General features: G+C 37.3%; 1 protein-coding gene across 4 annotated transcripts in view; it reads left to right on the top strand.

The window, feature by feature from the left end:
* Positions 1 to 18111, top strand: part of LOC114097363 (zinc finger protein 540) — a 34749-nt gene extending 16638 nt beyond the window's left edge. For all 4 annotated transcript variants that reach the window (XM_071605009.1, XM_027941255.2, XM_071605008.1 and 1 more), the window contains 4 exons: positions 2173 to 2250; positions 4180 to 4306; positions 5881 to 5976; positions 12087 to 18111. In XM_071605009.1, coding sequence (XP_071461110.1) covers positions 2242 to 2250; positions 4180 to 4306; positions 5881 to 5976; positions 12087 to 13864 — 2010 coding nt within the window. In that variant the 5' untranslated portion in view covers positions 2173 to 2241 and the 3' untranslated portion in view covers positions 13865 to 18111. The remainder of the gene's footprint in view (positions 1 to 2172; positions 2251 to 4179; positions 4307 to 5880; positions 5977 to 12086) is intronic.

Genomic DNA, 18111 nt, shown 5'->3' with positions numbered 1-18111 from the left:
TTTTGAGAGAAATTTTTTAATATTTATTCCTTAGTTTTCGATGGACACAACATCTTTATTTTATTTTTATATGGTGCTAAGGATCGAACCCACTGCCCCGTGCATGCCAGGCGAGCGCGATACCGCTTGAGCCACATCCCCAGCCCTATTTGTTTGTTTTTATGCAGTGCTGAGGATCGAACCCAGTGTCTCACACATGCTAGGGAAGCACTCTACCATTGAGCCACAGCCCCAAGCCCAAAATATTTGTTATCTTATCCTTTGCAGGAAAAGTTTGCTTACCCCCAATCTATATCATTTTTATGACTTGTTGTTTTCTGGTATGTGTATACAGTAGAATTTATTTAACCTATTCTTTATTGAAGGCTATTTATTATTTCCCAGTCTTTTCCTTTTTAAAATTAGTTTATTTGCCCCTGTTTGCATATATCTTTTTGCCCACATATAAATTATTTTCTTTAGGGTCCTAAAAATAGGATTGTTAAAACACCTGGCTTGTATTGGTTTTTGTAGTTTTGTTTTGGAACCAGGGATTAAACCCAGGAATGCTTAACCACTGAGCCACATACCCAGCCTTTGTGTGGGTGTGGGTGTGGGTGTGGTGCTGGGGATTGAACCCAGGGCCTTGTGCATGCAAGGCAAGCACTCCACCAACTGAGTTATATCCCCAGTACCACCTAACCCTTTTTTTATATTAGAAACAGGGTCTCACTGAGTTGCTCAGAGCCTCACTAAGTTGCTGAGGCTGGGTTTGAACTTGTGATCCTCTTGCCTTAGCCTCCTAAATCACTAGGATTATAGGCGTGTGCCACCATGCTCAGCTTGTAGAGAAATTCTTGTAACTGAAAAAAATAAATTACTACTAGTTCCTGAATATTTATTTTATTTTACCAATACCTGAGATCCTCCTCTGTTTGTTTTTATATCACATCAACATGAATTAGAAAATTTACCCTCTTGTAAGTGATACCATTGTATGACATTGTGTGTCTATTTTGTTCCAACCTTGCTAACATGTAATCAGTCTTTTAAATCCATCTGTGAACTGAACATAAAATGTTACTTGTCCCTTCAACATATCTTCTTAATTAGCAACATTTAATACTTCCTGGTAAGTTACTTCTATTATTGTTCATGCTCAGGTTTCCTAAGGTGTCATAAGAAATTCTGCATATCCATAGCAAGAGCAGAATTGAAAACAAACTGGCTTTGTAGTTGGACAATTCTGGAATCAGAACTCATATGTGCCATTAATTAACTGGATTTAGGTTTCTGTTTCTAGTGTTTGAAATGGAGATAACAGTGTTTTAGGGCTATTCTGAGATATATGGCATGTATCAATCATATAAAAGTTGACTTTCTTTTTTAACCGATGTAGGGATGATAAATTCACTTTTCACAAAGTTTGGGTATGAAGAAAGAGTAAGAAGGATGTCAAGCAGAAAAATCCTGTGGATGATTCTGACTGGGGGAAATGGGGAGCTGCAAGCCCTGAGAATTCTGGTAGTTCTAGTTCAGGTGAGGGTAGGAATCCCAGTAGGCAGGTACAGTTTTGCAGTGATAAAGGCTGTCATGCATTGTCCATGCTGGAGGTCAGCAAATGTCACATCAATAAAGGAACAAATACTAAGTATTTTAGGCTTTATAGGCCATATAACTCTGTTAAATGGCTATTGGAATTTTCTGAAAGTAGCCATAGACAAGAGTAAACGGATGGTCCAGATTTAGTTCATGGGCCATAGTTTGCAGACTCCCAGTCTGTTCTGCCTTTTGTCTTCAAATCCAGGGAGGCCAGGAAAGGCTTAAAGCAAGGAAAACTGCCGTCTGTTTTAGTTTGTGTGGTCACTTTTTAGAATTGAGAATCAGGAAGGAGAATCTAGTCAGGGCGGTTCTGAACATCCCAGCCTTGGGCGGAGATCAGCATCTTCATAGTGGGGATTGCCCAGAACTCCCCTGCTGAAGATACTGATCATGAGTTCTAATACAGGCGAGCCTCTGCTCTTTACAGTAGCCCAGCTTCCTTGACAGGGAGAATACAAGGGAGGAGCATGTGAGGGAAGTATGGGTGCCAGTGTTTACAAGCAAGAATAGAGAAGAAAAGATTATTTGCATTCTTTTGAAACAGCCTCTTGTCATTGGTTCATTTTTTTTTTTTTTCCTCATCCAATTCAGGTTTCTCAGAACTTTGCTTCTCTAGAAGAACCCTGAGGAAGACTGGCCAGTTCTTGTAAACCTAAAACCATGGCTCACGTAAGCGATTCCCCAACTCCCTTTTAGGGTCACGTGAAAGAATTTTCATTCTTTATACTGAACCTTCTTATTTAACTGAAGTTTTCTTTCATCTCTAATTGTCCCAGTGGCTCTTATATGCCCCTGTTTTCTTTAACAAATGTTCATCTGAACCTGACTAAACCTTGCAGCATCTGCTGTGCATGCATTCTCTGTCTGCAGCACAAATGGGGCAAAAACGAAGTCTCCGGAGGGAAGTATTTTACCTCATCAGAGCTGAAGTGTACTCAAACAAAAGATGAGCTTATCTGATGACACACAGGAAAACTAAAGTTTTCCAGGGAACTGTGTCTGTAGGCAAAATGCAGTTTAGTGTTGATTGGCTTCATTCTCGCTATATGGTTGGGTTCTGTGTATGGAGCAATCGGGACCTTTTCTGGGAATCTCCAAGAGGTGAAAATCCACAATAGGAGCCATTTTGAAGTTGAATGGAATAAGCTGGTCTTGACATCTGTGTGATTTGGCTAATTCTACATCAAGATTCTTTGTTCCAGGAACAAAGAAAGTGTACAGTATTTATAAGAAAATCACCCAGAGGCATAAATATTAGATCTTTGTATTCTCCCATGATTAGAGAAACCTTAAGAGAGATTATCTAACATAAATGTCTTACTTTCTGGATTCTATAATTAAGTTTGGTATATCCATAAGATTGTATTTTTATTATTATTATTAATTATTATTATCATTATTACTATTATTATCATTTTGCAGAGCTAGAGATGGAATCCAGGGTCTTGTGCAGGCTAGGCAAGTGCTCTAACACTGAGCTACACTCCTAGCCTGCTTCATTATTACTTAGCTGATTAAAATAATTTATATCCCAGCAGCTCAGGAGGCTGAGACAGGAGGATCAAGAGTTCAAAGCCAGCCTCAGCAAAAGTGAGGTGTTTAAGCAACTCAGTGAGATCCTGTCTCCAAATAAAATACAAAATAGGGCTGGGGATGTGGCTCAGTGGTCAAGTGCCCCTGAGTTCAATCCCTGGTAATAGTAGTGATAGTAATAATAATAATAATAATAATTATTATTATTATATTTATTTTTTGTAGTTGTAGTTTGGACACAATAACTTTATTTATTTTTATGTGGTGTTGAGGATCGAACCCAGGGCCTTGCACATGCAAGGCAAGCTCTTTACCACTGATCCATAATCCCAGCCACTATTATTATTATTATTATTATTATTTATAAGATGGGCCCAGTGTCTATAATCCCAGCTGCTCAGAAGACATAGGTGATTAATATCACCTGAAGCCACAAAGTTCAGATGAGCCTAGACTCTGTCTCACATGAATAAATGAATAACATTTATAATAGAATTGCCCAAATAAGGAAAAATTAGGACATAATGACATAAAGATTAAGCTGAATATTTTAAAAATTCTTTAATTTTATACAAACCCATTATTCTAGGAGATATTTTATATAGTATTTTTTTTAATCTTTATTTATTTTTATGTGGTGCTGAGGCTCAAGCCCAGGGCCTTGCAAGTGCTAGGCGAGTGCTCTTCTGCTGAGCCCCAGCCCTTATATAGTATTTTTTTTTTAAATCTATATGATTTTAAGTAAAGGAAAAGATGAATTTGCTTGTATCCACTGTTTAATTTAATTGGGCAACATTTAATTTGTTCTCAGAAATGTTTGAGTAATCAAAGAATCCCATAATATATAGGAAATTTTGCATGTAGCAACTAGATTCTTCAAGAAAATAAGGCCATTCTACTCAAACACCAGTGTCATTCCTATCTCTTACCTTTGTCATAAGCTTTCAGCCCTAGTCTTTGTTTTGTATAGTCTCCCACTTGCTGCAATGAAATATTTTATCTCCTCTTTTTCCTTAAGTATGCATTCTATAATTTCACCAGTAATGTGTTGGTTTCTCATTTCAGAAACTAGTGAAGTTCAGTGATGTGTCTGTAGTCTTCTCTCAAAGGGAATGGAAGTGCCTGAACCCTACTCAGAGGGAATTGTACAGAGATGTGATGCTAGAGAATTATAGCAACTTGGTCTCACTGGGTAAGGTCATTTACCTCAAATAATTTAAACACTGCTCTCTGAAATAATAGCTTTCCCTTACATGAATTCAGAACATTTGTTTATTTTGTGGTACTGGGGATTAAAACTGAAGGCCTTATCCTGCTAAACACATCATTTACCACTGAGCTATATCTCTAGCCCTTTAGGACTGTTTTTTACGAAAGTAACTGAATTTCTTCCCTGTTACTCAAGGAATTAATTGAACTTCACTGGTATGTAAATAGCATTTCACCACACTGTAGTGATCTTCATGAACCATTTCCTTAATCCATTGCCATAGTTGCATCTTTTTTGATGACTAAGGGACTAGATTTGAATTATGGGATATTTATTCCAAAGTCAATTTCAAAGAAATAACGTTTCACATTGAAGTTGAGCTTAGAATTGCTTATGGGGGCTGGGAATGTGGCTCAAGCGGTAGCGTGCTCACCTGGCATGCGTGCGGCCCGAGTTCGATCCTCAGCACCACATAGAAAGATGTTGTGTCCGCCGAAAACTAAAAAATAAGTATTAAAAAAAATTCTCTCTCTCTCTTTAAAAAATAAAATAAAATATATAGAATTGCTTATGGTTGTTCTATTTGGCAGAATAGTAATGTATTTAAAAATAAAATGAATGCATTCTGTTTCTCACACCAAACACCTCGTGATTGAAAATTAAAATCCATTAACTTAGCTCTTGCTTCAAACTAGAGCTGGGGTTGTGGACTCAAAGGTATATTTAAAAAAAATCTCAGGCTGGGGTTGTGGCTCAATGGTAGAACGCTTGCATAGCATGTGTGAGGCACTGGGTTTGATTCTCAGCACCGTATATAAATGAACAAAATAAAGGTCCAAATAAAATAACACCAACTTTGTTTAAAAAAACTCAAAAAGAGAGAACTTTGGGGCTGGGATTGTGGCTCAGTGGTAGAGCGCTCACCTAGCACAGGTGGGACCCGGGTTCGATCCTCAGCACCACATAAAAATAAAGGCATTGTGTTGTGTCCATCTACACCTAAAAAAAAAAGAAGAACAACAACAACAACAACAACTTCAAACTATCTTAGGAAGTTTCTTTTGCTCCAAATAAATTAGTATCAATAAAATACTAATAGCTAATAGAGTGCTTACCATATACCAAGAATTGTTCTAAATATTAGCCATGAAATAGGTATTACTTTTATTTTCATTCTACAAGTGAGAAAACTAAGGCCCAGAGAATTTAAGTGGTTTGCTTACAATCATTGGTATGTAGATGGAAGAGCAGAATCTGAACCCTTATAGTCTGGCTCCAGAGTCGGTGCTCTCAGTTACTACTGTCTCTCAACAGAGTGAGTCTGCAGGAGTTTTAATTATAAAATGGGACCTTTTCCCTGCATATCAAGTTTCTTTATGCTCTAGGATCGTGCGGTTACCCTAATTTGAGTATTCTTTAATCTTAGTTTTCTCTGAAGTATATATTGATATTATGGATCCATAGTTTACTACAAGTTTAATCAAGTCTTAAAATGTTTTTGAACTTGGCATATCATATCACTTTTATATCTTGTTGTATTTCTTTCTTGTAATCAGGATATTCTGCCTCAAAGCCAGAAGTGATTACCTTATTGGAGCAAGGCAAAGAGCCGTTCATTGTGATTGGAGATGTGCAAGGAAGACGGTGTGCAGGTAAGTGAGGGCTCACCAGGTAAATGCCAACAAAGGCCAGATGGTCAAGGTGGGAAGCACAGGTTTGCATGTTGTTATGGCCTAAGAGAGGGAAGAAAACAGATTTTTCTTAGTGTAAAGTACCAAAAGAACTTTTATGTGCATTCTCAGTTATCACTGTCTGTTTTTTCCCCTTCTCATATTACCCTCTAATTTCAATTAGAGATTGTCAGGAGGGAAGAAGGGAGGGAAAGAGGAAGATCTGGGAACTGAAATAGAGCAAACGCTTACATGAATTTATGAATATGTCAAAATGAACCCAAATATTAAATATAACTATAATGCACTAATTTAAAAAATTCAAAAGAAAATGCTCTCTTTCCCAGTGCAACCAATTGATTTCCATATTTTTTTCCTGCAGTGATTCTTAAGTTTGTCTCCAATTCCTGAAAGTTCATTCATTTACCTATTCAGCATATATTTACTGATTGCCTTCTCTGAGCCAGGCAGTGTGCCAACTATAACATATATTTTGGCAAACAGGCTAAAACCTCCCACATTAATGAAGTTGACAGTGTAGAATGGGAGACACTCAGTAAACTGTAAACCAATGAATAGATAATATAATGTGAAATCATGATGCATGCTATAAAGGAAAAGTATGAAGGGTGAGGAGGTGGAGTTGGGCTCGGTGCTCAGCAAAGCCTTTTGTAAGGAGGGGATATTTGTGCAGAGACAGGAAATACGGGCTTATATCCTGTGAATAACTGGAAAGAAATCATCTCATGTGAAGAGGGCAATGAGATTTTTATGTTTGCAGAACAGCAAAAAGCTCAGAGCATATTTAGAGGGGGGAAGAATACTAAATAAGAGTTAAAGTTGAGCAGGAGCCAAATCTTAGTTTTTTTTTTTTTCCCCACAGTGGGAAATTTGGATTTTTCTTTTCAAAGAAAGATTGAAAGCCATAATCTCATATGTTTTTAAATGATCATAATATATACTATGTGGAGAATATACTAAATGGAGGCAAGATTGGAAGTAGAAAGGTCAGTGAACAAACTACTTCAGAGGTCTATACTAGTCATAGCAGTGATAGTAACTTGGATTAGGATGATGGTGAAAGGGTGGTGTATTCATCTTGTGCTTTGGAAGCAGAGCTAATAGACCTGCTATGAGGTATAGGTGAAAGAGATGAATAGAATCCAGCTGATCTAGGCAGACATGAAAGATGGCTTGGGGGATGGAAATAGAGTTCTGTTTTAGGTATCCAGTTTTCCCTTGGTATCCATGGAGGATTGGTTCTGGGGTTTCCAACTGATCTCAAAATCTGTTCAAGTCCCTTAAAGTCATCTCTGGATTCCTTATAATACCTAAGACACTGTAAAATGCTACATACATAGTTCCTACATTATATTTTTAGGGAATAATGACAAGAAAAAAGATGTATGTGTTCTGTATGTGTTCAGTACAGATAAAATTTATTTTCACATATTTTAGTCTGCATTTGATTGAATCCATGGATACAGAACCTGCAGATATATCACAGTTAAGATGCCAGTGCCAATGGTATCTGAGGATGAAAACTTGCTAGCTATGGCTCAGAAAAGGAGGTGAGGCACTGGTGATGGTGATATAGAAAATTGTAGGTTGGGAATGTGGTTCAGTGGTAGAGCTCTTGCCTAGTATGTGTAAAGCCCTGGATTCAATCTCCGATAACATGTGCACGCACATACACACAGATACATACATACACAAAATGCCTATTTGTCATCAAGGATGAGACATTAAGCTGGCATCTGAAAAAAGCAAGTTTAGCATTCAGGGAGAGGTTAGGACTAGTTATATAAATTTGGGTGCCCAACCAGGGGACTAGATGAGATATTTAGGACTGCTATAACCTACCACCTATTTTTAGAAATAAAGTATTATTGGAACGTAGCCATAGCTATTTAGTTACATATTGTCTGTGGAAGATGAGTAGTTGAGGCCCACAGAACCTAAAATTTTTATTGTTTGGCCCTTTACAGAAAAAAATGTATTGGCCCCTCCCCTAGGAAATGGGTATTAAAGGAGGCCAGAAGAGACAGAGATGATGGAGGCCCTTTATTTAGAGAAGGAAGAAGAGGCAGCATGTAGATTTTGGTCACACAGACCTGGAGAGAGTGGTGCTATGAAACAAATGAGGAAAATGTTTCAGGAAGGAACAGTAGATACAGGTGGACTGAACTGAGCTTCACCCACAGGATATGGCAGGAAGGAAATTCTTGGTGACCTTGTGTCAAGGGGATAAGGTTTCAATGGTATTGAGGATGAAACTTGCTAAGTATGGCTCAGAACAGGAGGTGAGCCACTGGTGATGGTGAGATAACAAGAGATTTTGTTAAGAAATGAACTAGAGATGGGTTTAGAAGCTAGAAGGGTGTGTGGGGTATGATGAGTCAATTTTAAGATGAGAATGATGTGGCTCAGAGGTAGAGCATGCAACTAGCATGCGTGAGGCATTGAGTTCAATCCACAGCACCACATAAAGTAAAATAAAGACATTGTGTCCACCTATAACTAAAAAGTAAATATTAAAACAAAAGATGAGAATGAGTCCATAGAAAGAAAAAATATTGAGGCAGAAAAAATGATTATTATGGAAATTGGGGAGGAGTAGGATCCAGTTCATAAGGAAGAATTAAGAGAATTATAAATACGATATGGATACAGGTGAGTTGATGAGACAAAGGAATGGTTATTTCTTTTTTTCAGTATTTTTTTTAGTTGTAGATGGACACAATAACTTTATTTTTATGTGATGCTGAGGATCAAACCCAGTGCCTTCCACATGCAAGGTGAGCACTCTATCACTATGCCACAGCCCCAACTCATTCTTGTTTTTTGTTTTTTTTTTATTGGATACAATACCTTTATTTTTATTTATTTTTTTGTGGTGCTGAGGATTGAACCAAGTGCCTCACTTGTGCTAAGGAAATGCTCTACCACTGAGCTACTACACCCCAGCCCTGTTTTTATTAGAGGAGTAAGAGAAATCATCAGCCAAGAATTGGAAGGGTGTTTGAATTGGAAGAATTGGAAAGTGTGTTTGAAGTAAAAAGGTGTTAAATATATTTTTAATATTTGAAAGAATGATCAAGGCTCCTAGTCGGAGAAAATGCCCCTTTATTGAGGAACAGCTCTGCATATTTATAGAGCCGGGAGTGGTTTGACAGTTATGACAGTTTAAAGGTTGAAGGGTTTGACAGTTGGCATGGGGTGCTTTCTGATTGGTGGGTAAAGATCATGTGAGCCACCAGGGCTAGTCTGATTGGTGGGTAAGGATCATGTGAGCCAGCAGGGCTCACCATTGGACAGCTCTTCTTGGGGGATGGGGAAGTTAGTCTTTGGAGCCGGGGTGATCCCAACAATATTGATATTCGATTTACCTACACTTCAATGGCTTGTGTACCTTTTGTGTTCTGAGGACCACCAATGAAAAGTAATAATAGTTAACAGAGCACTTAATCTACATAGCTCAGGCAGTCCTCATAACGGCTATAAGAAAAGTACTATGAACTAAGCAGGGTTGTTACCCACTATAATTCCAGAGATTACAGGAACGGTGACACAGGCTAGCAATTCCAATTAATTGAGAGGTTAAGGCAAAAGGATCACAAGTTTGAGGCCAGCCTTGGCAACTTAGTAAGACCCTGTCTCAGAATAAAAAATTTTGAAGTAGTAGGGTAGCTCAGTGGTAGTACTCCTGCGTTCAATCCCCATCACACACACACAAAAAAAGTATTATTATATTGTTATTTTATAGAATAAAGAAACAAGAACACATAGAAGTGATATACCTTACATAAGGTAAAGTAATAGAGATGGAATTCAGACTCAGTATGCCTCAAGAATCTTTACTCTTTCTTTTTGCTCGGGGGATTGAATCCAGAGGCACTTCACCACTGAGCAACATCCCCAGCCCTTTTTTATTTTTTCGTTTTGAGACAGAGTTTCACTGAGTTGCTTAGGGCCTCACTAAGTTGCTGAGGCTGCCTCCTGAATTGCTGGAATTACATTGTGCCCCATTGTACCTGGGAAGAATCTTTACTCTTAACAAATGAATATGCCTTCAACACATGTTTATTTAATGGCTCCTTTGTCCAGTACATATGGATTTTTTTAAAGGAAGAAGAGTTTAAACTTTTAAATCAAGATTTCAGGGGCTGGGATGTGGCTCAAGCGGTAGCGCGCTTGCCTGGCAAGCGTGCGGCCTGGGTTCGATCCTCAGCACCACATACAAAGATGTTGTGTCCGCCAATAACTAAAAAATAAATATTAAAAAAAAATTCTTTCTCTCTCTCTCTCCCTCTCTCTTTAAAAAAAAAAAAAAGATTTCAGTCAAAAATGGGAATATGGGGGCTGAGGTTGTGGCTTAGTGGTAGAGCGCTCGCCTAGCATGTACGAGGCCCTGGGTTTGATCCTCAGCACCACATAAAATAAATAAATAAAATAAAGGTATTGTGTCCAACTACAACTAAAAAATATAATTATTTAAAAAATGGGAATCAGAATATGTGACCTTTATGAATAATTGAAAGAGTGACTGATCATATACTTAAATGAAAGTCAGGATGGTAATGCGGACACTGGATACTCTTGGGAAAAATCTGAAAGAGGTACAGTGACAAAAGTGATGAAGAAGGAGAGAAGGAGAGAAAGAAAAGTAAAATCAGGAATACAGGGTCTTGGGGGCCGAAGTCCAGAAGAGGATCTTACTCCATTTAGCAAACTGGCAATTAGATACAGTTCAATGGGCAGAGGTCATATTGTTAGGAGCGTGCATTTTTTTCTTTATCAAAAATAAAGGAAATAGAAATTTTATTTCTTTTTTAATGGGTTTTAAGGAATCAGAGAAACACATATAAGAGTGTGTACAGTTTTACATCATTTCACTACATTTACATTTTTTTAGTTTTAAGTCTGTACGGTGAGGGCTGGGATGTGGCTCAGTAGTGGAGCGCTCACCTGGCAGGCATGGGGCACTGGGTTCGATCCTCAGCACCACACAAAGATAAAATAAAGAGATTGTTTCCACCTCAAACTAAAAAATAAATTTAAAAAATATGTATGGTGAGATTTGGTTGATATTTGACTTTTTTCTTTTATTAGAAATGCTCCTGTGATGCACTTAAACGGACAGCTCCTGTTTGATTAGAAGTTATTAAGTGTAATTTTTGTAGATTTTCAACATTATCATGATGCTGGAATTGAGAGTAAAGGATGTGACTTACAACCAGTAGGGTCAACCTTTCTGAGATGTTTGACCTAAGACTGAAAAATAGGGAGGAGTCAGCCTTTCATAGAGCCCAGGATGGATTTTTTAGGAGATGAAATAGCTTGTGGAAAGCTGCATGAGATAAGAAAAGACTGTAGTGTGATCTGGGAGCACAGTCCTATATGGGAGTTGAAGAGGATGTTATCTTTGAAAGGCCTTATTATATTCAATGGTAAAATGTTTGAAATTTATTCTGAAAGAAAGAGAAAACTATTAAAATTGTTAAACGGAGATTCTCAAACTTTTATTTATATCAGAATCATCTAGTAGAGTTTTAAAAATTCAGATAGCTGAGCATGGTAGCACATGCCTGTAATCCCAGCAATTTGGGAAACTGAAGCATAAGAATCCTAAGTTCAAAGCCAGTCTTGGTAACTTAGTGAGACCCTTTCTTGAAATAAAAAATAAAAATGTCTGAAGGGATAGCTCAGTGGTAAAGTGCCCATGGGTTCAATCCCCAGTACTAAGCAAACCAAAAAAATTCAAAATCTCGAATAGATTTGATTCACAGCTTGGAGTGATACCAGAATAACAGGATTTGTAATAAGTTTCTCAGATGATTCTGATCCACACAAAAATTACAGAACCATTATATAAACTATTTGCCACATCACCACAATTGTATATTATCTTTCATTCTTCAAACTCATATGGTCTGCTTTCAAATTACAGAACTCTATTGTAAAGTTTTCAAGCCATTTACTTCTAATGAGAATTATTTTCACTTTTGTCTACTATTTTGAAGATGGAAGCTTTTATGTTTTTCTGACTACAGGAAAAATAGTTTTTGTGTTCTTTTTTGTTTTTCTTTTAGGATTGTTCTCCAGATACAAGACCAAGAAATTACCTTCAGGAAAGGATGCTGATGAAGCTAGTTCGTCCAAATCGGAGACAACAGAAAGAAGAAAAACTGTTGGACTTAAGGGAACCACTTCGAGAAATGAGTCGCAGAACAAAAGTGAGTCTAAGGGTCAACAGGGACCCCAAGAAAAGAATTTCAGGCAAGTGAAAAGCACTTATAAGAAAAGGCCAACAGAGAGAAAGCAGACATCTTCGAGTCAGAGAACATCTAGTGGTGGGAACGCTAGTGAAGATAGGGAACGTGGGAAAAACCTTAGTTCTGCCTCTAACTCGGGTCAAAGTGAAAAAAATACTCCTGAGGAAAAGCATGATTGTCCAGAATGTGGGGAAACTTTGAGTAGTGTCTCTCAACTTAATCTACATCAGAAAACTCATAGTGGTGAAAAAGTCTATAAATGTAAACAGTGTGGGATGTACTTTGGTCATCACTATCAGCTTATTTTGCATCAGAAATTTCACAGTGGTGAGAAACCCTATGAATGTCAAGAATGTGGTGAGACCTTTACTCTTTTCTCACAATTCAGTCGACATCAGAAATTTCATACTGGTGAAAAACCCTATAGATGTAAGAAATGCAAGAAAAGATTTAGTAGTAGTTCAGAGCTTTCTGAGCATGAGAAAGAGCATACTGGTAAGAGGTGTTTTGAATGTAAGGATTGTGGAAAGTTTTTCAGACTTAATTTCTACCTTACAGAACATCAGAAAACCCACACAGGGGGGAAATCCTATAAATGTAAGGAATGTGGGAAAGCTTTTACTGTAATTGGACAGCTTACCCGCCATCAGAAAATTCATACGAGTGCAAAACCCTATGAATGTAAGGAATGTGGGAAGTCTTTTAGACTCAGTTTATATCTCACTGAACACAAAAAAATACATACAGGCAAGAAACCTCACGAATGTAAGCATTGTGGGAAAAGCTTTAATGTCCGTGGACAGCTTACTCGGCATGAGACAATTCACAGTGGTGTAAAACCCTTTGAATGTGAGGTGTGTGGGAAGGCTTTTGGTTATAATGGTGACCTTCGAGTGCACCACAGAATTCATACCGGTGAGAAACCACATAAATGTAAGGACTGCGGGAAGGCCTTTATGCTTCGTTCAGCCCTTACTGAACATCAGAGAATTCATTCTGGCGTAAAGCCCTACGAATGTAAGGAATGTGGGAAGACATTTAGAGGGCGCTCTCAAGTGAGCCTGCATAAGAAATTTCATACTGACCTGAAACCCTACAAATGTGCAAAATGCGGGAAGACCTTTAGATTTGGTTTCTACCTGAGTGAACATGAGAGAATTCATACTGGGGAAAAGCCCTATAAATGTAAAGAATGTGGAAAGGCTTTTATTCGTAGAGGAAATCTTAAAGAACATCTGAAAACTCATTCAGGTGTAAAGCCCTACGAATGTAAAGAATGTGGAAAGTCCTTCAGTTGGCGTGGTCAGTACACTCAACACCTGAAAATTCACTCAGGTGTAAAACCCTTCAAATGTAAGGAATGTGACAAGGCCTTTAGTCGCAGTGGAGACCTTAGAATCCATCAAAGGATTCATACTGGTGAGAAACCTTATGGGTGTAAAGAATGTGGAAAGTCTTTTAGACTTAATTCACACCTTATTGAACATCAGCGAATTCATACTGGTGAGAAACCCTATGAGTGTAAGGTGTGTAAGAAGGCCTTTAGACAGCGATCACATCTTTATCAGCATCAGAGAACCCATAATGTAACTTAATATAATACTGCCTTTCCATTTGCATGCTCTGGTTATTAGAATATCAAAAACAGACAGAAACTCTGTCAGTGTGCCAATCTTTCTTTAGATGTGTTAACTTAATAATTGTGTAAGAACCTTTTAATGCCTCTCAGTCCTTGTTGAATTTAAAGGAATTCATACTAGAAAATAAACCTGTCGATGTAAAAATTGTGGAAAAGTGTTGTTAGCAATGATATACTATCATCATTGCCTTTCCACTACTCTGATACCTGTGTGATATCAAGCAAAACATGTAGGTCTTGTTGCCTCAGTTGTAAAATGATACCTACCTAAAAGTGTGGCTAGTGGTGTATACATCATCAATAATGGTTATACAGTATACTGTAACGTGTGATACTGTGAAAACTGTCTGGCCCCAAACTGTTTTTGAAATATTGGATATTATTATTTTCATTATTATCAGCATTACTATTAGTGAATTTAAAATAGAAAGATAAAAGTGGAGGAAATAACATAGAAAGACCATTCAACACTTGCTATGTTTTGGGCAGATCATCTTTGATAAAAATCTGTTATGGACTAAATGTTTAGAATCCATATAGGATATGCAATCCCAACCAGATGGTGTTTGGAGGAGGGGCCTCTGTGGTTGTTAGGTCATGAGGGTACAGTCTTCACAAATAGGAGTATTTCCATGATAAGAACATCCTCCAAACCTAGATAGTTCTCTTTCATCTTCTTTCAACCACAGGAAGATACAAGTGAGGAATCAGCAACACAGAAGAGGGCCCTCACCAAAATCCAAACATGCTGGCACTCTAAGCTTATACTTCCAGCATCCAAAACTTATTTATAAGACACTAAGTCCATGGTATTTCATTATAGCAGCCCAAACTAACTGGGAAAATCTATTAGAACACAGAACATGAGAAAGTTTGAATTCAAACCATAGTAAGTTCTACCAGAAAATTAAAGCTCGAAGGGAACTAAGGATTCATAACTGCTGAAATATCAAGGAGAGATGTGATAGAATTTCCTATAATAATGTAGAACTTATAAGTATTCCCCAATTCTATTATGAAAATTTTCAGACAGAAGAAAAATACATTCTGATACCCATTTAGCCCTCTGGCTAGATTTGAAAATCTGTACTTTTTGCCTATTTGCTATTTTTTTCAGAAATACACATATACATCTGTACACACACACACACACACACACACATAAACATTTTATTTATTTATTATCTATTTGCATGCTCTGGTTATTAGAATATCAAAAACAGACAGAAACTCTGTCAGTGTGCCAATCTTGAACCCAGGGGCACTTTACCCCTGAGCTATATCCCTAACCCTTTTTATTTTTTTTTTAATTTTGAGATGGAGTCTCACTAAATTGCTTGGGACTATCTGTGAAATTGTGTGATGGGATATAGCACATCTCTACAACAGAATTAACAAGTGATTATACAAATTATTCAAACAGTCATATTGAAATAAAAACTTAAAGGGATTTTTATAGCTGGAAAGATGGAGTAGATGTCCTTTTGTTCCCCCTCTTCCTCCTACTACATTCATCTCAAACCCCTAGGTAGTATACATCAAACAAACACAAAATTGGAAATATTGAGAGAAGAAAACAAACTTGCTAGGGGACACAAAACCCAAGGGATGACGTGGTGGCATTCCATGGGATTTATACCCCAGTCTTGGAACTAAAGACTGACAGCAATACTGAAATGCCAATAGGCAGAGATAGGGTAGGGAGAGCCTCAGGAAAAGTCTACTTTCTAGCCGAATAAACAGGAAGGGACAGTGGAGCAAGAGTGGAAGCATTGAGACAATAACCCCTCCAGCCAAAAAAAAAATCTGCAGCTTGGTTTTTGTATATATCAGTTGTTTGCTCCTTGTCATCTGAAGAGTATTCCATTGTATGAATGTGACATGGTTCATCCATTTACTCACTGAATAACATCAGAGCTGTTTCCAATTTGGGGCTATTACAAATAAAGCTACTATAAAATATTCATATGCAGATTTCTATGTGAACATAGTTTTCATATCTCTAGGAAGGATGCCCAGTGATGTAATTTCTTGATATTATGGTATCTGCATGTTTATATTTTTAAGAAACTACCAAACAGTTTTCCAGATTGGTAGTGCCAATTGGTCATCCTCACCAGCAACATGTGATAGTTTGTCCATCCTCCTTCCTTGGCTTTGTCACTGTGTTTTTGTTGTGGTCATCTGGATAAGTCTGTAGTAATATTTCATTGTCATTTTAATTTGCATTTGCCTAATAACTAATGATGTTTAATATCTTCTTGTGCTTCTTTGCCATCTATATATCCTCTTTAAAAAATCTCGTGATATCTTACATTTCCTGTCCTTTTCCTAAATGTATGAATTGATTGTTTACTTTTTTTTAGAACTTATTTACATATTCTAGAAATTAGTCCCTTAGTTAGATGTGTGTTTTGCAAATATACATATATATATTTCCCAATCTGTAGTTGTAGCTTCATTCTCTTCACAATATTCTTAAAAGAGTTATTTTTATTTTAAAAAATTTGTGGATCTACCACCACTCCTGACATGGAAATCCAAATGAAGAGCCTAGATTTCTACATTTGCAATCTATAACAGAGTGTCCAAATGTCCCGCCAGGTAGGAAGAAAAAAAAAAGCCTGTTGTGAATCCAGGGCCTTTCATCTCCATCAGGCAGTGAACAGTCCTCTTTGCCCAGGAAAGGATAAAGAGGAAGATACTTTGGGGAATAAGAACTTTTAAAAGCTCCCAAATATTCCTAGGAATTTAAAAGGCCACATGAATAAGCAGGACTGAGCAAATATTTAGGAAAAAAATTGGGGTGGCCATAAGCTCTTACCTTTCTGTCAGACCTTCAGGTTCTGTACAAGCAGAAAGTAAAGGCTAAGTCAGAATTGTAAACTGGTTGAGGATTGAAGATGTGCCCTAACACACAGCCTATCTGCAAAGACTGGGAGTTTTTGTTTTATTCCAGGCATTTAAGTTAGCCCTAGCTGGGCACCGAATTAATGGAACAGAGACTTCAGTGTTCACACACGACAAAAAATACAGACTGTAAAAATTAATTCAGAAAAGTCACTTAAAGTACAACCAGCAACACCAACAAAACTTACAGGATGGCAGACTCTTAATTTCTAGGGTTGCCACATGATAATATTCAATGTCCAATTTTATGTGCATGCGTGCACACACACACACACATGCACAAGTTAGCAGGCAAGCAAACCAGAAGCATATGTGAAAATCAATAGGAACTGAGAAAACACAGTAATTAGACAAAAGGTCTTTAAATTTTTTTTTTTAGTTATAGATGAACACAATAGTGTATTTTTATTTATTTTTTATGTGGTGCTGAGGATCAAATCCAGTGCCTCACATGTGCTAGGGAAGTGCTTTACCACTGAGCTACAATCCTAGCCTCTAGACATAAGTTTAAAATCAGCTGTCTTAAATGTGTTCAGTGAGCTCAAAGAAACCACATATGAAAAACTAAAGAAGATTGAGATCAATGACTCTGCAAATAGAGAATATCGATAAAGAAATGGAAAATTTTAAAAGGAACTGAATAGTTTAGACTTGAAAAGTATAATAACCAAAATGAAAAATTCTCTGGAGGGATTCAACAGCAGATCTGAGCAGAGAGAAGAAAAAAAATTAGCAAATTGAAGATAGGGCAACTGAAATTATCTAGTCTTAGAAGCACGAAAAAAAGTAAAAGAAAAAAAACCAGATCTTCAGAGACCTATTGAATATCATCAAACCTAAGAATGAACACAAACATATGCATTTGTTTTATGGATAGATAAAGGGTATCCAGAAGTTTCTCATATAGAAAAAGGGACAGAAAGAATATCTGAAGAACTAATGATTGAAAAGTTCCAAAAATTTGATGAAAAACAAGACATATAGGTTGCCCAAGCAGCTTAACAGATCCCAAATAGGATAAGTTCAAGTGATCTAAACTGAGACACACAATTCAGCTCTTGGAAAAGAATCTTTAAGTTTGTTTGTTTTGATGCTGGGCATTGAACTCAAGGCCTCATACATGGTAAACATGTGCTGTACCACTGAGCTACATCCCTGGCTTCAACAGCTTAGCAAGGCCCTAAGCAACTCAGTACAATCCTTTTTCAAAGTAAAAAATGAAAAGGTCTGGGATGTGGCTTAGTGTTAAGCACCGCTGGGTTCAATCCCCAGTACCAAGAAAGAAAAGAAAAA

This window comes from Marmota flaviventris, chromosome 18 (genome assembly GCF_047511675.1).
Source record: "Marmota flaviventris isolate mMarFla1 chromosome 18, mMarFla1.hap1, whole genome shotgun sequence".
In the NCBI taxonomy this organism is placed as follows: domain Eukaryota; kingdom Metazoa; phylum Chordata; class Mammalia; order Rodentia; family Sciuridae; genus Marmota; species Marmota flaviventris.
This window is presented reverse-complemented; position numbering and strand designations above follow the sequence as displayed.